General features: G+C 43.7%; 1 protein-coding gene across 1 annotated transcript in view; it reads right to left on the bottom strand.

The window, feature by feature from the left end:
- Window positions 1–27,550, bottom strand: part of syne1b (spectrin repeat containing, nuclear envelope 1b) — a 392,896-nt gene that overhangs the window by 159,775 nt on the left and 205,571 nt on the right. The window contains 9 exon segments of the mRNA XM_052012795.1: window positions 4,261–4,398; window positions 9,762–9,944; window positions 10,929–11,081; window positions 15,006–15,161; window positions 16,772–16,937; window positions 19,687–19,949; window positions 22,438–22,656; window positions 23,058–23,202; window positions 24,113–24,450. Coding sequence (XP_051868755.1) covers window positions 4,261–4,398; window positions 9,762–9,944; window positions 10,929–11,081; window positions 15,006–15,161; window positions 16,772–16,937; window positions 19,687–19,949; window positions 22,438–22,656; window positions 23,058–23,202; window positions 24,113–24,450 — 1,761 coding nt within the window.

Below are 27,550 nucleotides of genomic sequence, written 5' to 3' on the forward strand. Positions count from 1 at the left end.
ATTGCAAATGTAGTTCCGCTGTATAAGAAAGGTGGGAGGCAGCATAAAGGAAATTACAGACCTATTAGTCTGATGTCGGTGGTGGGAAAGTTATTAGAATCAATATTCAAGGATGAGGTTATGGAATACCTAGAGGTGCAAGGCAAGATAGGTCCAAGCCAACATGGTTTTGTGAAGGGAAGATCCTGCCTGACCAACTTATTGAGTTTTTTTGAAGAAATCCCAGGTAGGGTGGATAAGGGAGAGGCGGTAGATGTTGCGTATTTAGACTTTCAAAATGCCTTCGACAAGGTGCCGCACAAGAGACTGATTAGTAAAATGAGAGGTCATGGAATTACAGGTAGGATAACAGAATGGGTGGAGCATTGGCTGGTTGGCAGAAAGCAAAGGGTGGGAATAAAAGGATCCTGTTCTGGTTGGCTACCGGTTACTAGTGGTGTTCTGCAGGGGTCAGTGTTGGGGCTGCTCCTTTTTACCCTGTACATTAACGATTTGGATGATGGAGTAAATGGTTTTGTGGCTAAGTCTGCGGATGACACCAAGATAGGTGGAGGAGTAGAGAGAGTATTGAGGAGACAGGAAGGTTGCAGAGAGACCTAGATAGTTTAGGAGAATAGGCAAAGAAATGGCAGATGAGATTCAATGTTGAGAAATATGCCGTTGTACACTTTGGAAACAGACATAAACAGGCAGATTATTATCTAGAAGGGGAGAAAATTCAAAGTACAGAAGTACAAAGGGACTTGGGGATACTCGTGCAGGATACCCTAAAGGTTAACCACCAGGTCGGATCGGTGGTAAGGAAAGCATACTTTCCAGGATTATCGCCATTTCCCTTATTGAATAATGGAACAACATTTGCTACTTGACAGTCCTCCAGGACCTCGCCTGTGGTTAGAGAGGACACAAAAATATTGGCATGTTGGCAGTTATTTCAAGAGGTATAGTGTATAAAAGTAAGGAAGTGTTGATGAGGATCTATGGGGCACTAGTGAGGCCTCATTTGGAATACTGTGTACAGTTTTGGGCCCCATATCTTAGGAAGGATGTGCTGACGTTGGAGAGGGTTCAGAGGAGATTTATGAGGATGATTCCCGGAATGAAAGGGCTTACATATGATGTGTGTTTGTCGGCTCTTGGACTGTACTCACTGGAGTACAGAAGAAGGAGAGGGGACCTCATAGAAACATTTAAGATGTTGAAAGGACTGGACAGAGTAGATGTGGCCAAGCTGTTTCCCTTGGTGGGTGAGTCCAGGACCAGAGGGCACAGTCTTAGAATTAGAGGGTATGGGTTTAAAACAGAGATGAGGAAAAATTTCTTTAGCCAGAGGGTAGTGAATTTATGGAATTCCTTGCCACGTACAGCAGTGGAGGCCAGATCATTGGAGGCATTTAAGGAGGAGATAGATAGATATTTAATTAGTCAAGGTATCAAGGGATATGGGGATAGGGCCAGAAATTGGGGTTAGAATAGTTTTTTTTGCTCATGGAGCAGACTTCTACCCCCCCACCCCCACATTTCTCATTTCTTTTTCCCCTTTTCTTTGGAGCAGACTCGATGGACCGAATGGCCTACTTCTGCTCCCTTGTCTTGAGGGGATATACCCCAGATTATTGAGAGAGGCAAGAGATGAGATTGCTGGGGTCTTGACCAATATTTTTGTGTCCTCTCTAACCACAGGCGAGGTCCTGGAGGACTGGCAAGTAGCAGATGTTGTTCCATTATTCAAGAAGGGAAATGGGGATAATCCTGGAAAGTATAGACTGGTGAGTCTCACATCAGTAGTAGGGAAGCTATTAGAGAAGATTCTTAGGGATAAAATTTATGAGCATTTGGAAAGTCAGCATGGCTTTGTGTAGGGAAAGTTGTGTTTTACTAACTTGATTGAATTTTTTGAGGAGGTGATGATGGTGATTAATGAAGTTAGAGTTGTGGATGTTGTCTACATGGATTTTTGTACGGCGTTTGACAAGGTCCCTCATGGTAGGCTCATCCAGAAGATTCAGAAGGATGGGATCCATGGTGACTTGGCCATTTGGGTTCAGAATTGGCTTGCTCATAGAAAAGAGAGAGTAGTGGTCAATGGGACTCATTCTGGCTGAAGATCTGTGACAAGTGATGTTCCCCAGGGATCCAGACTGGGACTTCTGCTGTTTGTGATGTATGTGATACGAAGATTGCTGGTGTTGTGGATAGCATGGAAGACTGGCAAAGGATGCACTGGGATATAGATCAGTTGCAGATATGGGTGGAGAAATGGCAGATGGAATTTAACTCAGCCAAATGTGAAGTGTTGCACCTTGTGAGATCAAATGTTAAGAGACAGTACACTGTTAATGACAAGACCCTTAAGTGTTAATGAGCAGAAGGATCTTTGGGTCCAAGTTCATAGCTCCATGAAACTGGTTGCACAGTTAGATAGGGTGGTAAAGAGGCATATGGCATGCTTGCCTTTATTAGTTGAGGTATTGAGTTCAAGAGTCAGGAAATCATGTTGCAGCTTTACAGAACTCTAGTTAGGCCACATCTGGAGTATTGCAGTTAGTTCTGGTTGCCCCATTATAGGAAGGATGTGGAGGCTTTGTGGAGGCTTTGGAGAGGGTGCAAAAGAGGTTTACCAGGATGCTGCCTGGATTAGAGGGTATGTGCTTTAAGGAGAGGCTGAGGGGAGACCTGAGAGGTTTATAAGATTGAGAGGCAAAAGATAGAGTAGACAGCCAGGATCTTTCTCCCAGGGTTGAAATATCTAACAGCAGAGGGCATGTGTTCAAAGTGAGAGGGAATAAGTTCAAAGGAGATGTGCAGGGCAAGTTTTTTTTAAACAGTGGTGGGTGCCCAGAATGTGCTTCCTGGGGTGATGGTGGAGGCAAATACGATAGGAGCATTCAAGCGACTCTTGGATAGGCATATGAATATGCAGGAAATGGAAGGATATGGACATTGTGTAGGCAGAAGGGATTAGTTTTGCTGGGCATTTAATTAGTTCAGTACAACATTGTGGACTGAAGGACCTGTTCCTGTGCTGTACTGTTCTATGTTTTACTCTCCCAAAAGCAGGGCAAGGAGAAGTATTGCAAATTATGAACAGATTTTAACAGGAGAAACCACCTCAATTGGCAGGAAGGTTGGTAATCAAAGGATAAAGGTAAGATACCTGGAAGAGGATTTTTTTCACCCACACAATGAAGTGTTAAGATCTGGATTTCACTGTATAAAAGGTGGGTGAAAGCAGATTCAATAATGATTTTTCAAAAGGGAACTAGGTTGATATTTCAAAAGGAAATCTTTGGAGAAACAGTAGAAGAGTATGACTAAGTGAACAAGTATTTCAAACAGTCATAGTGGGCTGAAAGTGGTATTTGATTCTTAAATGGAACTGTAGGATATTTGAACACATTTGTATGAAATGGAATGCTGTATGACTCTGTGATCAATGGCATCTCAGAGGAGGACATCAATGTATTGGAAGCAATTCAGAAGAGGTTTACCAGATTTATCCCTGAATTGTGCAGGTTGTCTCACAAGGAAAGGTTAGACAGACTTGGCTTGTATCCACTGGAGTTTAGAAGAGTGAGAGGAGACCCAATTGTAATATACTGAGGGGTCCTGACAGGATGGATGTGGAGAGGATAGTTCTTCTCTTAGGAGCATTTAGAACCAAGGATCACTGTAAAATAAGGATCGCCGTTTAAGACAGATGAAGTGAATATTTTTCTTCTCTAAGGGTTGGTATCTTTGGAAATCTCTTCCTCAAAAGGTCTGGGAAGCAGACTCTCTGAATATTTTTAGGCCAGAGGTCAATAGATTTTTGATAAGCAAAATAATGAAAGGTTACTGTGGGTAGACTGGAATGCAGAGTTGAGATCTTAATCAGATCAGCCACAACCTTAGTAAATGGTGGAGCAGGCTCAGGAGGCTGAGCACCCTACTTCTGCTCCTAATTCTTATGTTTGTAAATGCAACATCAATTTTGTTAGGTGAGGATAACTGTGCATTATTCTAGCCTGCCCTGGCCTGTGCCTGGTGGAACATCAAGAGGTAGCTGCCAGCTTAGCAGCAGGTGTACAACCTTGCAGCCATAGTGATAAAAACCAGAAGATACAAGAGACTGCAAATGTTGGAATTTGGAGCAACAAACAATCTGCTGGAGGAATTCAGCAGGTTGAGCAGCATTTGTGGAGGGAAAGGAATTGTCGACGTTTCGGGCTGAAACCCTACATCAGGATAAAAAACCACGCGGAAGAGCATGCGTCCAACCTGGTGGGTCATCAGCTGGTCGTTGAGCTGAGATGCAGATTCCCAGATGATGTCACTGTGGCCAAGGTTCTTTGCTTTCTCCACCCACTTCAAAACAAAGTCAAGCATTTCATGGAATTCTTCCAACTGGGAAGCAGCCTGGGGAGGGGGAAAAGATTAGAATAGTGTTCAGGAAAACCCAACAATACTCAGAGGTGACTATGAGCTGGATTCTATAAAGTACAGGATTCAGCTGACAAAGTTTTTAAGTGAGTTGCAATTTTTGGAGGATGGGCATTGACAAGGAGAAACTGGAGAGATCAAGCTGTCCCTGACTGGAAGCAACTCAGCAATTTGTCAAATGTTAACAGGAGAACATTTTAGGCAATTTTTTTCCAGTCTCCATCTTCTGTTGGTAACTTTCTACCTGTCCTCTCTCCTCTGCTGAAGGTGCTAACTCCTTATTGTAGTCTGGTTTCAACACGGTCTCACCTTTAAGAGCCAGGCAGTGAATAATGGCAATTGTATCCATTAACAGGAGGTGTAACAACTACCAAAGCACCAGCCTCTGCCCCTACCTCCACCCAAGTCCCAGACATCAAAGCAATTACTCTTGCTTTTGGTGACTCTACATAACACTGCATCTTTCAAACCTGCTCTTTGCAACCAAAGTACTCACTATACTCTTTAGAATGATCCCCTATCTATCTTTTACTCTATCATGAAAAGCCATTTAAGATTAATATAATTTAATAATATATTAGAAGTTACATTAACTTTGTCTACCACTCCCAACTCTCCTACTGCAGCTCAGAATCTACTCCCCTTTACCCTTCAATGGGACTTTAAAGGTGACTAATGAGTGAAATTTGGTAAGAGTCTCTTTCAAATGTCCCATGGGATCTTTTACATCCATTCAAGAGAGCAGAGGCATCTCGATTTAGAGCACCATCCAAAGACAAGAGTGTTCCTGAATACTGCACCTTATTAAATAGGGTTGAATACTTATGTGGGGCTTGAGCGTGCACAAGAAAACGGGAGCAAAAAGAAGCCACCAGGCCCCTCAAGCCACCCTACCATTTAATATGATCATGGCTGATCTACTCTGGCCTCAATTCCTCTGAACCATAGAACAATATAGCACAATACAGGCCCTTTGGCCCACCATGTTGTGTTGCCCTTCAAACCACACCTAAGACTATCTAACCCCTTCCTCTCACATATCCCTTTATCTTGCATTCCTCCATATGCTTATCTAACAATCTCTTGAACTTGCCCAATGTATCAGCCTCCACCACCACCACAGGCAGTGCATTCCATGCACCAACCACTCTGGGTGAAAAACCTCCCTCTGACATCTCCCCTGAACTTACCACCCATTACCTTAAAGCCATGTCCTCTTGCTTTGAGCATTAGTGCCCTGGGAAAGAGGCACTGGCTGTCCACTCTATCTATTCCTCTCAATATCTTGTATACCTCTATCATGTCTCCCCTCATCCTCCTTCTCTCCAATGAGAACAGCCCTAGCTCCCTTAGTCTCGCCTCATAATCCATACACTCTAATCGAGGCAGCAACCTGGTAAATCTCCTCTGCACCCTTTCCAATGCCTCCACATCCTTCCTATAATGAGGCGACCAGAACTGGACACAGTACTCTAAGTGTGGCCTAACCAGAGTTTTGTAAAGCTGCATCATCACTTCTTGGGCTCTTAAACTCGATCCCACGACTTATGAAAGCTAACATCCCATAAGCGTTCCTATCTACCCGTGAGGCAACTTTCAGTGATCTGTGGATATGAACCCCCAGATCCCTCTGTTCCTCCACACTGCCCAGAATCCTGCCATTCACCTTGTACTCCGCTTTGGAGTTTGTACTTCCAAAGTGTACAACCTCACACTTCTCTGGATCGAACTCCATCTGCCAATTGTCAGCCCAGCTCTGCATCCTATCAATATCCCTCTGCAAGCTTCGACAGCCCTCCACACTATCCACAACACCACCGATCTTTGTGTCATCTGCAAACTTGCTAACCCAGCCTTTCACCACCTCATCTAAGTCATTAATAAATATCACAAAAAGTAGAGGTCCCAGAACCGATCCCTGTGGGACACCACTAGTCACAGCCCTCCAATCTGAATGCACTCCCTCCACCACAACCCTCTGCTTTCTACAGGCAAGCCAATTCTGAATCCACACGGCCAAGCCTCCCTGGATCCCTTGCCCACTGACCTTCTGAAGAAGCCTACCATGCGGAACCTTGTCAAATGCCTTACTAAAATCCATGTAGACCACATCCACTGCACTACCCTCATCAATCTTCCTGGTCACCTCCTCAAAGAACCCTATCAGGCTTGTGAGGCAAGATCTTCCCTTCACAAAGCCATGCTGGCTGTCCCTAATCAGTCCATGATTCTCTAAATGATCATGGATCCTACCTCTTAGAGTCCTTTCTAATAGCTTACCCACCACAGACATAAGGCTCACCGGCCTGTAATTCCCTGGACTATCCCTACTACCTTTTTTGAATAAGGGGACAACATTCGCCACCCTCCAATCCTCCGGTACCATCCCCATGGACAACGAGGACTCAAAGATCCTAACCAACGGTTCAGCAATCTCCTCCCTCGCCTCACGAAGCAGCCTGGGGAATATTCTGTCAGGCCCCAGGGACTTACCTGTCCTAATATTTTCTAACAGCTCCAACACATCCTCTCTCTTAATATCTACATACTCAAGAACATTACCCTCACCAACACTGTCCTCGGCAGCATCAAGACCCCTCTCCTTGGTGAATACTGAAGAGAAATATTCATTGAGAACCTCATCCACTTCCACAGCTTCCAGGCACATCCTCCCACCTTTGTCTTTAATAGGACCTACCTTTACTCTAGCCATCCTTCTGCTCTTCATGTACGAGAAAAAAGCCTTGGGATTCTCCTTAATCCTACTCGCCAAAGCCTTTTCATGTACCCTTCTCGCTCTCCTCAGCCCTTTAAGTTCCTTCCTTGCTACTCTAGATTCCTCAAGAACCCTGTCCGATCCTTACTGCTTACACCTTATGTATGCTGCCCTCTTCTTCCTAACTAGTTGTTCCACCTCTCTCGTCACCCACGGTTCCTTCACCCTACCATTCCTCCTCTGCCTCACCGGTACAAACTTATCCCTAACATCCTGCAAAAGATCCCTGAACATCGACCACATCTCCATAGTACATTTCCCCTCAAAAATGTCACCCCAATTTACACTCCCAAGTTCTCGCCTTATAGCCTCATAATTCGCCTTTCCCCAATTAAGTATCTTCCCGTCCTCTTTGCTCCTATCCCTGTCCATGACAATTCTAAAGGTTATGGAGCAATGGTCACTGTCCCCCAAATGCTCACCCACCGATAGATCTGTCACCTGTCCCGGTTCATTACCTAAAACTAGATCTAATATGGCATTCCCTCTAGTCGGCCTGTCAACATATTGTGTCAGGAATCTGTCCTGGACACACCTAACAAACTGCACCCTGTCTAAACCCTTGGCACTAAGTAGGTGCCAATCAACATATGGAAAGTTGAAGTCTCCCATTATAATAACCCTGTTATTTTCACATCTTTCCAAAAACTGCCTCCCAATCTGCTCCTCAGTATCCCTACTTCTACCAGGGGGCCTGTAGAATACTCCCAGGAGGGTAACTGCTCCTTTCTTGTTCCTAACTTCCACCCATATTGACTCTAGGGAGGATCCTTCTACATTATCTACCCTTTCTGCAGCTGTAACAGTGTCCCTGACCAGTATCGCCACCCCTCCTCCTCTTCTGCCCCCTCAGTATCCCTTTTAAAACACTGAAAACCAGGAATATTCAATATCCATTCCTGCCCTGATGTCAGCCATGTCTCTGTAATAGCCATAATATCATAGTCCCATGTACTAATCCAAGCTCTCAGTTCATCTCCCTTATTCCTGATGCTTCTTGCATTCAAGTAAATGCACTTTAGCCCATCCACCTTACTACTTTTATAGCCTGTACTCTGCTTCTCCTTCCTCAAAGCCTCTCTACCTGTCAGATCTGACTTTTCCCCATCCCCTTCTTCCTCTGACCTACTCCTCCGGTTCCCTTCCCCCTCGCAATCTGCCCCAGTTCCCCATAACCCTCAATTCCTCGATCTTTCAAATATTTATCTATGTCCATCTTAATGATCTGGCCTCCACCAGCCTCTGGGGCAGAAAATTCTAAAGATTAACTACCCTGTGAGAAGAAGTTTCCAGGTACCTCACTTTTAAATGACCGGCCCCTTATTCTGTAGCTATATCCTTTTGTTTGTGACTCTCCCACTAGTGAAAACATCTTAATATCGACCCTGTCAACCCCCTTGTTTGAATAAGGTCACCATTCTTCTAAACTCCAAGGAATACAGGCCAAAACCATATCGCCTCTTGATAGGACAACCTTCCTACCCCAGGAATTAGTGTGGTGAATCTCCTTTGTACTGCCTCCAATTCTATGACATCCTTTCTAGGTAAGGGACCAAAACTGTGCATGGTGTTCCAGGTATGGCCTCACCAACAGCCTGTACACATGTAACAAAACCTCCCTATTCTTAAACTCCAATCCCTTTGTAATAAAGGCCAACAAGTCATTTGCCTTCTTAACTACCTGTTGGACCAGCCTGCTAACTATCTGTGATTCATGCACAAGAACACCTGGATCTCTGAAGTCATTTGCTGTCTCTCTCCACTTAGATAACACTTCACCTTTTGATTCCTCTTACTGAAGTGCATGACCTCACACTTCCCCATGTTAAACTTCATTTGCTAGGTTTTTGCCCAGTCACTGAATCTGCCTATAACCCATTGCAGAATCACATTGTTACAGGTTTACAATGTGGTTTGAACTCTCATTATTATGTATTATGTCATTTTTGTTTTACTATTAACTAATCTTAAGAATATACCTTTAAATACCTTTACTGTACCTCCAACTAACTTTGTAGTTCAGTGTTATATCTGAATTGGGATCAAAGGATCATAGGAATAGGAGTGGCCCCTTGAGCTGGTCAAACCTATTCCACCATTCAATTAGACAATTCAGTCTCTATTCTAATTGCTTCCCTGGTTCCATAGCCTTTGATATATTTACCATATCAACCTCAGTTTTGAAACTTTCATTTGACCCAACTTTAGGAGGACAGAGCTCCAGATTTCCGTGAAGGTGTTTCATGGCATTATCCAGAAAACCGCTCTTCATAACATTAAGGTTACGCCCCAGTGTCCTCAATTTCCCCAACAGAAGAAATAGTTTTCTCTATCTATCCCATAAATTCTTTTAATCTCATTAAGCAACTGGATGAAGTCACCCCTTAACCTTCTGTTCCCATGGAAATACAAGACCAGTTAATTCAATTTCAGCTTAAAACTGTTATCTTTTATAGACTCTTTGCAGGTCACATGAAAATGGATTGATAAAATATCTGAAACTACACTGTAAAGCTGATAAGCAGCCTAATGCTGAATCGTGTGCAGAGTTGGCACTGCTTACCTTGTTGAGTTTGGAGGCTCTATACTCGGTCTCTCGAAAGACCTGCTGATAGAGGCTGGACAGCTTTGTCATGTCATCTGTCAGCCGCTTGCTCTGGTGAGGGTTCTGCTCAATGAAATCCTGGATTGTGGCATCCAGTTCCACAAGCTTCACATTGCAGCTGTCGAGCTTGTCCCAAAGTCTCTGCAAAGTAAGTAACAAACCCTAGGTAAGCCATGTCCTGTCCCATGGTACCTTCCTGCTTTGCAAATCCGCTGAAGTCTGAATATGGAACTTGCAGTGTGAACAGTGAACCTATTCCTCAACTCTCCTGTGTTACCAGTTTTGGAGTTAATGTCAGCTGTTGGTTCACTGGGGGAATTCTCACATCTCTGAATCAGAAGATTGTGGGTCTAAACCTGAACAATGAGGCTTTGCCACATAATCTAGAGTGATATTTCAATGCAGTCTATACTGTTAGTGGTGTTGCTTTTAGGATGGGATTTTAAACAATGCTATATCTCCTTACTCTCTGAGGAGTTTGAAGTCTGGAGAATAAACTTCATGAAATATAAGGGAAGATTCCAATCTTTATCACTTAAATAAAGCCATTTAAAAATAACATATTCAGTCAATAACACATTGCACAGGGAGACTCCACAAATAGCACATCTTAGCTGCAGTGTTCTTACATTATAACAATTTTACATAATGACAATTTTTGATTGAGGTGCTAAAACGAAACCCTATTTCTTGATGTGGTGACGCAGGTGAGCACTGGAGCCATATTTGTGAAACAAAGTACTCCCTTCACCTAAATCAGGAATCAAAATATTGCTTCATCAGTCTGTGAGACCTTGCTAAACACAAATTGGCTGGAGTACGTGCTTACATAATGACAATGATTAAAGCTGAAGCAATTCACTCTGCTGATGATGCTTCTGAAATTGTGACAGGGTACTGTATAAATTTAAGTTATTTCCTTCTTGCACATATCCCATTCTGATGTCAAGATAATAATGAAGTTAGAGATGAGGGAGCAAGGTAACTGAGAGCACATTTACCAAGGTTCCTTGTGCAGGCAGATGAAAATATATCCACCATAATATGCTGTAATCTGAAGAAACCAAACGTTGCTTTTAATGTCTCCAACGTCAAATGCAATAAAACGGCACTTTTCCCTCTCACCTTCTGCTCAATTTTGGCTTGTACGATATCGGCTCCTTTCTCTTTCAGTTTTCTGGAAATGTCGTGCAGTCCATCAGAGATCTGTTGCATCCTGCAGTTAAAGTCCAGGGTCGCTGCCCTCATTTGTTGAGCTTCCCCTTCTTTCACATTCACCTAAACAATGAGAGCATTGAGGATCACGACTCACAGTCAACAAAGTCTAAACCAGCCTTCCATTTTACAAAAATCATGTTACTGGAGGAACTCGGTGGGTTAGGCAGCATCTGTGGAGGGAAATGGACAGTCAACGTTTTGGGTCAAGACCCTTGATCTGAAAGATAGAGGGTAGATGGCCACTAATGAAAAGGTGGTGGGAAGGGTGGAACAAGAGCTGGCAAGTGATAGGTGGATCCAGGTGAGGAGGAGTCATAAGCAGGTGGAGGAGAGGAGTGTGGAAATAGCAATAGAGGCTGGTAGGTGGAGGCGACAAAGGGCTTGAAGGTGATGGAATCTGATAGGAGAGGAAGGTGGCGCATGGAATCAAGGTGGGGAGGGCAGGTGGGAACAGTGGGGGGGGAGGGGACACTGTGGGAGGAGTGTGGGTGATGGACAGATGGAATGGGTGGAGGTTCCATTTTACAAATGCTGCTGTTCCTTCTGCCCTGATTGTGAAGATCTGGCTGGTTGGCAGGGGGGAGGAAGGGATGGGGGGGTAAAGGGGGGGCTTCATTTTTGGCTTCGACAAATCAAAGAAACTTGTTTCATGAAATGACTGTTCTCCCATATTGGTAGCACTGGAAGAGCCCCTTCGGCCCATCCAGTCCATGTCAGTTTTTTTACATGAACAATGTAATTAGTTAGTCCCATTCCCCAGCTCACCTTTTTCTATCAGATAATCATCCAATTACTTTTTGAAAGCCAAAACATTTAGCAGGGCACTTAGATAAGAAAAAAAATCAAAGTAATCAGGCAAAGTCCACATGGTTTTGTGAAAGCTTGACTGTTTTATTGGAGTTTTTTCTGAAGTGGCAGCATGTGCTGTGGATAAAAGGGAACTAATTGATGTTCTGTTCTTCAATTTCCAGAGGCATTTGATAAGGTGTTGCATCAAAGGTCACTGTGGAAATAGAAGTCCATGGTGCAGGAGGTAACACATTGGCATGGAGTGAAGATTTGTTGGATAACAGGAAACAAAGCGTAGGCATAAATGGGTGTTTTTTTTCTAGTTGACAAGATGGAACAAGTGGTATGTCACAGAGCCTGTTACTGGATCCTCAACCTTTAACGGTTTATATAAATTACTTGGATGAAGGCAACAAAGATATGGTTACTAAGTACACTGATGATGCAAAGAGAGATAAGAAAATAGGTGGTGAAGAGGACATGGGGGGTTTACAAGGGGATATTGATAGGTTAGTGAGTGGGAAAAGATCTGGCAAATTGTGGGAAGATGTGATATTGTGTATTTTGCCAGGAAAAATAAAAAAAAAGCCCATTTGGGATTGACGCCTACATCAGGACGAGTCACAGCAAGAAGTGCCCAGTCAAATTTTCTGATTGGTGGGACTTCAAAATGAGCAGAGAATGCTTTTTTGGATAGATTTATACATACAAAAATGTACAAACGTCTTTTTAAAATCAGAATTCCAGTCCAAGATGATGCACGCTACCTATCTCCATGTTCTGAAGAGAGGTTAGGTGTGGGCAATAAATGCCAGCCTTGTTGGCAATTTCCACATCCAAGTAATTTATTTTAAAGACAAGCGCCTTTCAATCCATTATTAGCCAGAACCTTTCATTCTGATCTAAAGCATGGTATTTTTAAATAAATAATTTGTTTTTTCATATTTTACTTTTGTTCAACGTGTTTCCACTGGCACTCCTTGGAAGCTGCAGGTCGGGCATGTATCTGGGTTGGCCAAAGTTGACTGATGCACTGGGGCCAGTTTCTGTCCATTCTCTCAGATGACCTGGCCAAGCTCATCCCGGTTTAAACCTCTGACTAGTACTGGTTCAACCAGAAGTCTGGTATAGTGTCTGATCAAAAAAAAAAGCACTCTCTGCTCGTTTTGAAGTCCCACCAATCAGAAAATTTGACTGGGCACTTCTTGCTGTGATTTGTCCTGATGTAGGTGTCAATCCCTAACATATTTTGTTCATGTTATGGCAACATCAACATGCACTGTGGGTGTTCCTGATTTACTGGAAGAACTTGGATCAAAAGCTCACGACCCATGACTTTCATTGCGAAAGCACAGTCAAACAAGGGGCAAACCATGCATCAAGTTGGGATTCATTCCTGATATAAAAAGTGCTCGCTGAGACATTTTTTTCCCCCACTGAGTCTCCAATGTTAGTTTAACGTGCTGCCATTTACAGACAAACAGCACTGGCAAAGGTCACAGTGTCTGTGCTGCAATCTATGATCTCCAGAGAGGGGTCAATCGACCATCTCCTCATGGATTGAGAGTTCCTAAGAAGGTCTGGAAAGGGATGCAATGGTCCTTGTTGAGGTTTGCCCTGAGCAGCTGTGTAACAGAGGATTCTGTTATCTCCAGGCTGTTCCTAGGGATGTACACGGAGACAAACATCAACTGCTGCTGCAAGATCATCAACTCATTGAAAGACGTACTTTGGTCTGCCCGAAGCTCGTTGGTCTTCCAGTATCAGGAGATGTCCACAGGCGAACACGAATGACTGGCATGTTCCAGGGTGCAGGGGTACATGCTGAGGGATGCACTGAAGCTTGGTGCAGCTACCGCAAAAACTTTGTGGGGAAGGATCACAGGCTAAGGCCCTGTTCCCCTGGACAATGAGGGGCTGGTCCCTGTGTAACAACCTCTCAAACACTTTGCTGATGCATTGTTTAAGGAGGAAGCCTGAGTGGCACTGGTGCGTTGTAAGAGAATGTAGAGGAATATGTGTGCCAATTGTATCAACTGCACATTTTATCAATAAAGTATATTCTTAGAATAGTTGTCCAATTAGACTGCTCCATTGCAAGGGAGACTCCATTAAACTGCACCATTTTACCCCTCTCTCTGCCTCTCTTTGATTTCCCCGTTTTCCCTGAACTCGTGGCTGTCACAAAGAGAGCTCTTTAATAGCACTGACCTACTTGCCACCTTGTGAATGTGCAAGTCAGCTGCTAAAACTTTTAAATGGGGGGGGGGGGGGCAGGGGGTGGAAGGGTGGTATAACAGCTCCTCCTTAAAGCAAGATTCCCAACTTGGTAATTCTTTTTCAGGGTAAATGTAGCACCCAGTCAGCACACCAAGAATGGGTGAAATCCGTCTTCTAGGCTCACCTCCTAAAGCTTCCTATCAGTGCTGGAACAGTAACCATTAGTGCTTCTGAAAATAAAACACTATAAGTGTTTAAATGTTATATTTATAACTAACATAAAGGATGTCCAAGGGTTTGGATCTCTACAGAAAGCAATGAATCACTCTTTATAATTAATTTCTGGGCGATGAGCATTGCTGGCAAGATCCGCTTTTATCACCCAAGTTGTTTCAGAGAAAGGAATCTTGAACCTTTACCCTGAACCACCAGAGTCCATTGAGGTGGTGAAAGAGCTCCCCAAAATGCTGTTAGATCACGTACCACAGGATTTGGCCTCAGCAACAAGAGCACTGGTGATGTATGTCCAAGGTGGAGTTCTCATGCCACTACTGAGTAAAGGGTGGAGGTGACAGGTTTGGGACGCGGTCTCAAAGAATTCCTGCTGAGTTGCTGCAGTACATCTCGTGAGTGGTGCATATCGTTGACAGGGTGTGTGAGTGGTTCAGGGGAGAGTATTTAACAGGATGTATTGGCTGCCTGTGAGTCATTCCACCTCCCCCCCCCTCCCCAGTCCTGCTTTGAATCCAATTTCCATATTGTCTTTTGTCTTACACCACACTCCTCTCCCCAAGCTCTGCTTTGAGAAGTGACATCCCTCCACTCTTCCCCCAGTTCTGCGGAAGGATCCCTGACCCAAAACATTGACTGGTTTCTCTTTCTGCAGATGCTGCCTGAGTAGCTGTGTTCTTCCATCATTTCTGTTTCCATTGTTGATGAGTCCTTTGGCAAGATCCTACTCAAAGCCAACTTTACCTGTTCCTCAATGGCTCCAAGGGCGAGCCTGACTTCGGCCAGTTGTTCAGAGAGCTCAGAGGGCAGGATGGTGTACAACTCCAGGTACTTGTCACGCTGCCTATCTCCCAGCCGTTCTACTGTCTGGTGTCGAGCAGCTACTTCACCATGCAGTTCCTAAACACAAGATATTGTGTTACAGCAAGAGAAAGTCATCCCAAATTCTTTGATTAAAAAGCGGATCATCAAAGGCAATGGAGGACATGACCTGTTGCAGAAATTACTGATGATCTCTGCTGATGGGTAAACATTACAACGTTACGTGATTACAAAGACTCACTTTGTTCAGTTAAGATCTCCCCGGTGTAAAAGAGGCAGTAGCAGGAGGGTAAATTTACATGTTTGCTCCATAGAATCCAGATCCAATAGTGCCTCCATGATGAAATCCTCAGCCCGGTTTTCCACTCCCCTCTCAATCAATACAACTTCCTGCAGTCCTACTCACCACATCCTCAAGCACTGCAGCTTCCTAAAGTCCAACACATTATTGCACCTTCCTGCTGTATAACACATTGTGTCGTCTATCACTGCAGGTTTCTGCAGTACCACATACCAAGTCTTCTGTCACTACAAGTTCCTTCAGTCCAACACACCATGCCCTCTCCCGCTCTATCACTGGAGCTTCCTGTAATCCTACACACCAAGTCTTTTACACTGTATATTCCTGTACTCCTATACCCCATGTCCTCTCCCTGCTCTATCACTGCAACTTCTGGAGTCCTATACAACATGCCCTCTCCACTCTCTTAATCGCGATAACTTCCTGCTGTCTTGCATTCCCCTGTTATCTCTGCATTCTTTCATTGTTTGGCTTCTTGCCCTGTACCCAGTTCCTATCATTGCACCTTTGCAGCAGTGCCCTCAGCTGTGTGTAGCACATGCCCTGAATTTCCTTTCCTAAAACTTTCAATCTTTCCACCTCTCTCTCTTTCTTTATGACTTTCCCTAAAACCAACTTGCTTAAGCAAGCTTTGGATCATGTGCCCTAATATCTTCAAAATATATCTGATAACATTCCTAAGAAGCCTCTTGGGCCGTTTATTTAATTAAGAGACTTACATTAACACAAACTGTTGCTGTTTATTACTCTTGCATTCATTGTCATTTGGACATAATGCAAATAACAAACCCAAACCAATAACACAATGGAGATCCAAAGATCTGCCCCAGCACGTTTTCCAATAAAACCTACAGCACCTGCTTAATGTTAGCCATGGCACTTTGGGGCTTGATAGCTGTACTTTCTCCTCTGACTGAGAAGGTTAGGGGTTCAAGCCCTATTTCAAGTACTTGAATATAAAATCCAGGCTGACAGCCTGGTTCAAGACTGAATGGGTGCTGCATGGATGGATGAAAGATTAAATTGAGGTCTCATCTGCTCTTTAGGTTGTTGAAAAATATCTCATGTCACTACCTTGAAGAAGAGCAAGGAATATTATTACTCAATGAGTAATGCTAAAAGAAATTTTTTAATCCACAGGACAGCCACAACTCCTTAAAGGGAGCAGCCTGTAACATCATCAGGCTTCAAGAGGGTGGGCTGCATATTTTACCAAGAGGGGTTTCCATTCATGAGGGCTGGGAACTGCTGGTCTGGACAAACCAGTGACTCTACTGGTAGCATAATGCTTCAGGTATGCTGAAGTTTTATAAAAGAATGTGTTCCTTCCTCTTCTAATAACCAGCACCTATCTCTTTCTATGGACACCTTCTCTTTCTGTGGATACCTTCAGTTCCTGGAGCTCTGTAACAGCATCAGAGGTTGGGTTCAGCAGATACTCTTTTGTCTCATGCAGCCACTGCTTGATGGCGTTTAATTCACTCTCCACCTCCTCCCGCTCTTTAAGTTCCTGTTGGACCATTTTCTTGCTCTTCCTTATCTTTTGCCGGACGCTTTAATTGAAAACAGAAACTTAAATCAATATTCACCTCAACCACATCTTCTGTAATTCAACGAGGAAGGCAGGGTAATGGAACAAAATCATCCAGGAGGAAAGTCGGTTTTCATGTTCAAAACTTGGCATGTTCAAATACAAGAATGTAAATATCAGCGTGAAATGTTCAATCTCTGGCTAGTTTGTCCACTAATTGAAGCACCATTGCCATGCCACATGAGGCCAGTATCTCCACTTTGGTTACTGTTAGGGATTCAGGCATTATGGAATTATGTGAATATAGCAAGCATTAATTCAAACGAGAACCAGTCTTCAGTTCTAATGTACAATGTAAGCAGAAATCTGTTTGAAATTGAAAGGACAGCTTTATAAACAAATAGTTCTGTCTACTGAGCTACTGGCCCACAGAAGGAGGCTGGCTGCTGAAGAGATATGGTTTGCAAAGTAATGTGACCATGAGACATTCTTGTATGCATCAGCCAAATGTACAACAATGGGGTTATGTTAATTGGCCAACATCAAACAAGGCAACGGCTGTTATTTTGCACCGTTGTGATTGAGTTCAAGGAAGCTTCCACTCCAGCTTAGTTATTTTGTCACAGCACATCAAACATGGTCATAGGCATATTTGCTCTGTCTATCAATAATTGGGATATTTGTGTAATGAGTCAGCCCTCACGACACTAATTTTAGGTGTCTGGGTTCTCTGTCCTCAGAAGTTTTAGACCATCTATTTGAATTACTTTGTCCCAGCAAAGGTGTTTGAATATTCAGAGGCATCTTGTCAGTTAGTGTGCTCCCATTCTAAATATGTAACTCAATGGAACCATTTGTCTGCACCCAAAATATTGAAGTAAACAACATTATTGTAGCTATTGAAATTGTATTGAATCATCTGCTGTTATCTTAAGAGTTCATGTACTTTGAGTCTGGGGAGACTCTACTGAGAAGGTCTCCAAGAGAATGTCTGCTTGTAATGAATTAAGACCTTTTATATCAGTTAGTTTCAGCCTCCGAGAGACTCAGTTCAGCAGTCACAACAGTCACCGCCCAGCATCTAGCCTCATACACTCATAAATAATTAAGTGGATGTGCCTAATGAAAGGATCAGGAAGATTACCAATGAAGTAATACTTCCGGCAGTTGCAGAAACAGCAACAAGAGAGAACGGACCGAGGATGAACAATTGGAGAACAAAGGGAGAGGTCAAAGGAATGCTTGCTCAGATGAAATGAGACTGCATTACAAAGAGCCAAGGAGAAAGAAACTGTTACATTATTCAAAAGAGAACATGAAACAATGCAAAGCAAAAAATGGGGAAATGGGTATAGAGTGGGCAGCATTAGTTCAAAAACCAGGACAGACTCTTTTAGGAACTAATACTGACCAAGTTGCCTTAGGTTGAATGATCATTTTTAATAAATTTCTACAGAAGTCATGGAAATATAATTGAGCTTGAGATGACATGGAAGGTGAGAACCATAGTCAAGAGAGAGCTGGAAATTGAACCAAGCCATTGTGTACATTACGGAGCTAGCTCCTGATATATGGTCTATGTAATAACATAACTAATGCATTGATTTGTATAGCTCTATAATGTCCTTTACCAGGTATCATGCCACATCAGTCAACATATGTATTGTAGCATGCTTGTCATTTTTAATCTCCATCCATCTTCAAATTAGGTCCTAGCCCAGTGAGGCACCAACTGATTAACCAGCTGATATATGTGGGACCTACTCTGTTGGATAGCTGGTGCTAAATGTTCATTGTTAGAGCAATGTAACAAATGAAAGCCGTGAAATCATGAAGAACTGGGTAAGAGGAGCAGACAGCAGTGAATCCTTGTACACATCATCTACTACAACTCCAGATGGCAGATACATGTTTATGATGTGTAGCATATGGATGGTTCACAATGCTGCAGTGGTGGTGGTATTAACTCTATAGATGTAAGCTGCACACTGAAGTACAAGTTGCATCAGTCCTTTTAGATCATGGAGGTAAATAAAATGGTAAAAGAAAACGAATTATATTATAAATATCTTGATAGCACGCATCACCAGGCTCAAGGATAGATTCTATCCTGCTGTTATAAGACACTTTAATGGACATCTTGTACAATGAAGATGAACTCTTGATCTCTCAATCTACCTCGTTGTGGTCCTTGTGCCTTATTTGTCTACCTCTATTGTATTTTCTCTGTAACATTATCTGTAACACTATATTCAGCATTCTGTGTGTTATTGCTTTTCTCTCTGTACTACCTCAATGTACTGATGCTTTGGAATCTGTATGGATGAAATGCAAAACAAAGTTTTTCCACTGTATCTCGGTACATGTGACAATAATAAACCAATTACCAATTAGTAAATTGTGAAAGGAAGACAAGGAGTCACAGCTCAAACTATTCACAGGGAAATATCAGATTGAAGCTGACCAATTCTTCACAAAATGCATGGAATGGACTCCCAGACGTATCAGTGCAGGCAAAACCAAGTGAAACCTCCACCAAAGGAATTTACCTGTGTGGATAAACCTACTTGGGCCAACTAGTCTTCCTCATCTTGTGAAGCTATCTGGACAATGACCATCAACATCAATACGATTTTCTTGCTGCACCTTTCCTTACCTTGGATATAATTTACACTAACGATCAATACCATCCTGCTGGTAAAACATTCCTTTTTCCACCCACATGCTACTTTTCTAAAAGGTAGTTACCAGACTCCCAGTGACCCACTTACTTGTCATATCTGTCCTGCATGGCTTTGATCTCGTGCATTACAGGTAGGTCCTCGACAGTAGTAGAAGGCATGGCCACATCTCGCAGCATGTTGAGCGCTTGTTGTCGGAGTACGGTTAGAGTGGACTGCTCCCGTTCCACTTCCTGTGCAAAAGCATCGTGGTACTCAAGGAGCTCAAGTAGTTCGGTCTTCCTTGCCTTCTCAACTGAGCTGTCGGGGAGTCGATCCTGCAGCTGGTCCACCACCACAGTGGTCGTCTCAATCTGGGGAGCAAAGTCAAGCCCATGAAGTAGGGTAGAGTAAGTAACATTAAATAAACCCTGCTTGGCAATAGTTGGGCGAACATAGCCCCCATTTGCCCAGCCCTACTCCATTTCCATCCTGCACACTCCAAGTGAGGGCCAGCACCCTGAAGCTATTTTACCATTCAGTCCATGGCTTGTTTACAGCAGTGGAAGGAGTTAGCAGCTACAAATTCTTGGGCACTAACATCTCAGCCAACCTGTCCTGAGTCCATCACATAGATGTAAACACAGAGAAAGCATACCAGTACCTCCACTTTCTTAGAAGCTTAAGGAGATTTGGTATGTCACCAAATTTCTACAGATGCACTATAGAAAGTATCCCGACTAGTTGCATCATGGCCTGGTATTGCAATTCCAATACATAAGCTGCAGAGAATAGTGGACACAGCCCGGTTCATTATGGGCAGAGCCCACCAACATCAAAAGCATCTACATGAGGTGCTGCCTCAAGAAGGTGGCATCTATCATCAAGGATCCCCGCCAGCCAGGCCATGCCCTCTTCTCGCTGCTACTGTTGGGCAGGAGGCACAGAAGCCTGAGGTCCCACACCACCAGATTCAGGAACAGCTACTTTCCTACAACCATCAGGTTCTTGAACCGACCTGCATAATCTTACCTCAGCAGGAAACAGTATGGATCACCTCTTGCACTACCGGGACTGGTTTCTAATTGTGTTTTTGCACTAATGTCTTGTTTTGTACAGTCTTTTTCTTCACTTGTATAGTTTATGTACAACTTATATATAATTTATGTTCTGCTTGTTGTCTGAATCTACGTGCCTGTGATGCTGATGCAAGCAAGTTTTTCCATTGTACCTGTGCCTCACCGTACTTGTACCTTTGACAATAAACTCGACTTGGAAACTGGACCTGGACTTAGCTCCAGATACCAGTCTTTGATCTGTAACTCAGAAGATAGGGGTGGTAGTGCTGGGGAATGGGATCACCAGGCTTCCAAATCTTTGTTCAGAATTAGGTCTTGATTCATGCAAAACACAAAGTACAGGGACACAATCCTAAGAAAATGCTAAAACAGGATTGCTATTGAAGAACTTTTTGTAGGAACTCGAGGCATGCAGCCTACAGGGAAATGAGAGATGTGATGACATTAGCATCCCTTGTTATCCACTTGCCTAGTTCTTGTTCATTAGCTAAGTGTCAGTTGGAAAGAGAGGCAGAGGTATCAGTGGAGTTGAGTTTAACCAAACCAATCGATGCTGGGCACTAACCAAATAACATCAAACTAGGTGAGTCAGCCTCTTCAGCATTGGAAGGGGTAGACTGACAGCAAATAAAGAAAAATCTGAAACGGTATTTTAAAGTGGATCTTAACAACATGACAGGGAAACACTTGTTCTAACAAGTCAAGGTGCAAAACTAGGCCTGTAATGGACAATGATTAATCAACACATAAAGGAAACCCAAGTGGAGTAGCAGAAACCTCAGGATCACAGTGAAGGGGGGTTTGTCACAGGGCCTGTCGAGATGGGTGAAGTGAGTTCAGTTGGTCTGAAGGGGATGTTATTATCTTTTGCAGCTATGGTTAACATCACTTGTACCAGGACTTCCAATTCTTGCTGATCTCACTCTTCTGTCCAGCCTGCCTCAGAATTCTACCTGAGCATAGAACTTTGCAGTATTTTTTTAATATATTAAATCATTTACTTCAATCATGCATTGGAAGCAGTCTACAATCTACTTCCTATATTTTACATCTGGGATTCCTATCTGAGAATTTAAGGTTTAACTGTAAAAATGAGCATACCATGGAAAACGTAGCGATTGGTCAGTGATTTGATAAGACTGACGTTTTTAAGTGGTTTGGAGGGCTCTAGCCTTATGTCAAGCATATTCTTAACCTTTATTTGGAAAGAAGAGTCCTTTCGCCAAACCTATGGTGAGGGATACAAGCAGAGAATTCTCAGCAGGTGCGGCAGCATCCGTGCAGAAAGGTACAAAGTTAATGCTTCAGGTCAATGACCTCTTCAGAAGTGGAAGGTGCTGGAGGCAAACAGCTTTTAAGCAGCTACAGAGCCAGCAGAAAAGGGGTTTGGACGGAAAGAAGGCAAATGTCTGTGACAGGATGGAGGCCACCATGACTGATCTTGCATGCCTCCCTTTCCCTTCTGCCAGACTGATCCAGCCATTTACAGCTGCATCTGCACCTCCTGTTTGGTCTCACACCTTGCTGGTAACTTGATCATTCCATCCATCCATCCCATCATTAACATTCCCTTTTCTCTGTCCCTGCCTCTGCTCTTGCTTGGAACCCGTTTATTCTCTGCAACCTGCGGTTCCGATGAAAGATCATCGACTTGAAACGTTAACTCTGTTCCTCCTCCCACAAAGGCTGCCTGACCTGCTGAGTGTTTCCAGCACTTTTTGTTTTTACTTCCAATATCGAGCATAGGCCTTGCACCTGTGTCCTGCCTCTCTCTGCTTCGTACCTTGTCAGTGAGGTTCTTCCAGCCTCGTGCAGCTTCTTCCAGCATCTTTTCCTGTTCCCGGGCTACACTTCGTAGCCGTGTCCAGCGTTGCCATACAGTGGTCATTGACCTGCTAATGGTGGCCTTGCTGGCATCGTTGCCCAAGCTCTCAAGTTGCGAAGCTTGCTCCTCCAGGGTTGTGATCTTCTCATGGAAGGAATTCACCACGGACAGCAACGACTGGGAGCGGAGAGAAATATTATTGGAACATATGAACGTGCTGGAGAAATGGGGGGGGGAGGAGGGGGGGGGGAGGTGGGGGAGGAGAGAAAGGGGGAGGAGAGAGAGGGGGAGGAGAGAGAGAGGGGAGGAGAGAGAGAGGGGAGGAGAGAGAGAGGGGAGGAGAGAGAGAGGGGAGAAGAGAGAGAGGGGAGAAGAGAGAGAGGGGGAAACAGAGAGGGAGTGACGGGGAGAGAGATGGGGGAGAGAGAGAGGGGGAGTGGGGAGCAAGAGAGGAGCAAAAGGAAGGGACAGTATAGCTGCAAGGAGTTACTTGTGATAGGCTAGTGATTACTGTCAGCCAATTATTTCCATGAGTTAAGTAACATTGAGTAATGTTGAGCCAGGTGTTGTTGTACTACCTTATGTTGAGTGAGCTTTTCTTCACTTTCATGGCTAGTTGCTGCTTTGGCTGTGGAAAATTCTGACAACTTCTTTTCTGCCTGATTCATCAGTGCAATTAACTGCTGCCTGGCTTCCTGGTAGTCATGCCACTGTGCTACACATCTAGGAGGAATGGTGTAGAATCACACACAGTCAGTTCTGGGTTTTACGAAATGTGAAAAGAAAACAATGTTTCCCAAACCCAAAACTCATTCAGTACTCTCTCAGTCATGCAGCCCATTGTAATTGATATTTGAAACATTATCATGAATGCTCCAAGGTATGGGGGATTGGGATGTACAACACTCAATATCCAAAATCCCCATATACAAGGCCATTGTGCAAACATTTGGAGGGCTTATTCAAAAAGCTTTTGGCTTAATACTGCACAAGATACCCTTCTGCAGAAACTGTTCCAATATCCTGGGATAACATTTCCTTGATTTCAATGGAGATAAATTCACAGCACAGGCAAAGACCATTTAGTTCAACTGGACCATGGTTTGTTGATGCTCCAAATGACCATCCTTACTTCATCTAACCTTATCAGGATTACCTTCCTCTCTCAAGCACTAATGCAGCTTCTCCTTAAATATGTCCAAGCCATCTACCTCATCCACTCAATGTGCTGATCAGTTCCACATTCTATGGGCAAGGAGGTTTCTCCTGAATTTCCTGCAGGATTTATGCCTTTTTTAAAATTTTCTTCCCCTATTGATGACCTCCCCATTAAATGGAAATCATCCTTCCCAGTCTTGCATAACCTCGAAGACCTTTGTCAGGTCAGTCTTTTTTCTTCCAGATAGTTACCACCTTTCAGTTACGATATAGTAAATCATTTCTTTTCACTTATTCATTGCCTCCATAATATGGGAACCAAAACTGAGCACAGTACTCCAAGTGTGTAGATCACCGCATCAGTTATATGCCTGGTTGGCAAACACCAATCCCCATCACATCCACACTGCACCACCCTGACCTGATCAGCCCAATGACCTTGGACCTGTCTGTGGTGAAACTGGTGAGAGTTTACCTTTGCAGAATGACCTCCTGGCCTTGAGCTTCTCGCTCAGTGTCTGCTTTCCTTTGCCGCAATGAGGCCAAGTTTTGCTCCACCTGCTCTCTGCCTGCTGCACTAATTGACAGCAGGAGGTCTGGTACCAGACTCTCCAACTCCCCCAGCTGGCTTGCGAAAGTGGACTCAGTGGCGAAGAATTCAGTATGTCTTCTCAAGGTCTCCTCTGATGCCTCCACGTCCAAGCCATCAGCTACCTGCTGTAAGAGTGCATTGGCATCCTCCAACCAGTCACTGGCAGACTGAACTGCCTGTTGGTACTGTAGGATCATATTTTGTACCTTGTCTAGGGACATCTGGGGGAAGAGAGGACAGAGAAGGAAAATTGTCATCATCACTCTGCAAAATTGTCGTGCATAGAACAGTAGAGCACAGGAACAGGCCCTTTGGCCCACGGTGCCTGTGCCGAACATGGTGTCAAATTAAATCTCTTCTGCCTGCACGTGATCCATATCCCTCCATTCCCTGCATATTCATGTATTCATGTGCCTATCTAACAGCCTCTTAAACACCACTATCGGATCTGCTTCCACCAGCACCCCTGGCAGCACATTCCAGGCAGCTACCATTCTCTTGTAAAAAAAAACTTGTGTGCACATTTCCTTTGAACTTTTCCCCTCTCACCTTAAATGTATGTACTCTAGTACTTGACATTTCTACCCTGGGAAAAAGATTCTGACTGACTACCTTATCTATGCCTCTCATAATTTTATAAGGTCTCCCCTCAGCTCCAGAGAAAACAACCCAAGTTTGTCCACCTTCTCCTTATAGTTCATAGCATCTAATATAGGCGGCATCCTGGTAAACCTCTTCTGCACCCTTTCCACAGTCTCCACATCTTTCCTGTAATGGGGCGACCAGAACTGCACACAAAACTCCAAGTGCTGCCTAACCAAAGTTTTATACAGCTGCAACATGACTTCCTTACTCTTGTACTCAATGCCCCGACCACGGAAGGCAACCATGCCATACACCTTCTTTACCACCCTATCTACTTGTGTCACCCACTTTCAGGGAGCTATGGACTTATACCCCAAGATCCCTTCTGATCAGTTTGGGGATCTTGTCCACCAGGACCTCCAGCAGAAAGAACTGCCAGGTCTCCCATCACTTATGAGATGTGGTCAAAACATTCCTCATGTGATTCCTTGGTATCATATCCTTGCTAGAGAGGAGCAATTCCTCAGAGCAGCCACCATAGAATGGAGAGACTACCATGCAAAAGGAATATTGGGGAGAGGTCAGTAATAAGAGAGAGCTTTAATATTGGAAAGGGAGATTACCAATAGCAAGGAGTGCAGGTATACTCTAATACAGGTCCTCCCCAGGTTACGACAAGGTTCAGTTCCTGTGTAACCTGAACTGTTCACGTCAGATTGTGGCTGTGAGCCAAGTTCCCACATGGCAAAGATGCCTGCAGCCCCACAGGAGCCAGTAAATCCACCCCGCCGGTCTTTCAAATGCTCAATCGTATGTACATAAGTGGGGCGTTCATAAGCTGGGGAAGACCTGAACTGAAAAAAGAACTGTAATTCTACAGAGAGGCTGAAAAAATTGTAACAGCATTCTGAATACTAAGAGGAGTGCTGTGATACTGGAGGAAGTGCTTTTGTGCCACCAGAGGGAATCCACTGTCGATTCAACAAAATGATGTCCAATCTTCAAGGGTTAAATTATATGAGGAAAAATAACACAAATTTTCTGAAGTTTAGAAGATCAAGGGGTGAAGTTTAGAAGAGGTTGAAGGGTAATAATAGGGTAGCAAAGAAAAATTATGTCTAGTGGTTGGTAATTATCAGACTGGAGTACATGATCAAACTATTGGAGCCAGACTTTCAGGAGGCGAAGATAGAAAGCAGCTCTGCGTAAAAGGGAAGTTCTTTGGCTCTCTCATTTACAAATGGCAATTGAATAGGGAAAAGACAGGGATACCAAGTTAGGTGACTGATCAGCCATGCAGATGGCCTCAAACCACTCAAAGGCCTACTCCTTTTCCTACATCTCCCAAAGGGTGAACAAAAATGAAAACAAGGACAGAAACAAATCCAGAAAGGGATTCAGAGTGAGAGGAAGGGATAAAAAGAGACAGTAATTGTTGTAACAGAGTTTTCTGTAAAACCTTCAGTAACTGATTCCTTGCAGGAATGAGACTGAACAGTGCATTTTGTTCCCTGTCTGGCTCAGAGAGGTTAATTATCAGTGTATTAACATTTATTGCACAGTTAAAGGGCTATTTATGCTGTTATGATCCAGCCCAAGTATTCCATAGCATATAATTAATCTTTGATGTGCAAACACATTTAATTCCTCCACATAATGGGGAAGCTGGAGACCAAGATGTTTGCATGAAGCAAACAATTGACCAACAAGCTCTGGGATCTTATAACTCATGCCATACCTCTTGACCTCCTCAAGTAGATGGGTGCTATGCATATTAATAAGGGTAGTGTCATTAACAACTAACTGTGTAAGAGAATTGATGGTATAGTGAACATAGAAAGACATGTCCTAATTATATTTACAGTATAAATTCTGAATCAAGTACATTATTGGGAAAAACATAATGGCAGTGTCATTAACGATACATAAATATGTCCCATTATTTCAGACAGCAATTGGTCAGCCTGTGGAAAAAAAATTAATTTGGTGGCACAGGTTCGCAGGGAGGCCTTGGAGCAATTAATGTTAATCCATTCAAATGTGCAATAGATTCCTTTCAATATTTGAGGAGACTTAACAAGGCTGACTTGAAACATGATCGGTGAGTGCAGCAGGCTTGGGAGGAATATGCAACTTTGCACCAGTGTGATTTTTATAAATGACTCGGATGAGGATGTGGAAGGGTGGGTTAGTGAGTTTGCTGACGACACGAAGGTTGGTGGTGTTGTGGATAGTGTAGAAGGTTGCTGTAGATTACAACAGGACATCGATAGGATGCAGAGCTGGGCTGAGAAGTGGCAGATGGAGTTCAACCTAGAAAAGTGTTAAGTGATACACTTCAGAAGATCAAATTTGAAGGCAGAATACAAGGTTAATGGCAGGACTCTTGGCAGTGTGGAGGAACAGAGGGATCTTGGGGTCCACGTCTATAGATCCCTTAAGGTTGCCATGCAGGTCAATAGGGTTGCTGAGAAGGCGTATAGTGTGTTGGCCTTCATTAGTTGGGGTATTGCGTTCAAGAGCCGCGAGGTGATGTTGCAGCTCCATAGAACTCTGGTTAGACCACACTTGGAGTATTGTGTTCAGTTCTGGTCGCCTCATTATAAAAAGGATGCGGAAGCTTTACAGAGGGTGCAGAAGAGATTTACCAGGATGCTGCTTGGATTGGAGAGCATGTCTTATGAGGATAGGTTGAGTGAGCTAGGGCTTTTCTCTTTGGAAAGGAGGAGGATGAGA

The sequence above is a fragment of the Pristis pectinata genome, chromosome 3, assembly GCF_009764475.1.
Source record: "Pristis pectinata isolate sPriPec2 chromosome 3, sPriPec2.1.pri, whole genome shotgun sequence".
Lineage (NCBI taxonomy): Eukaryota > Metazoa > Chordata > Chondrichthyes > Rhinopristiformes > Pristidae > Pristis > Pristis pectinata.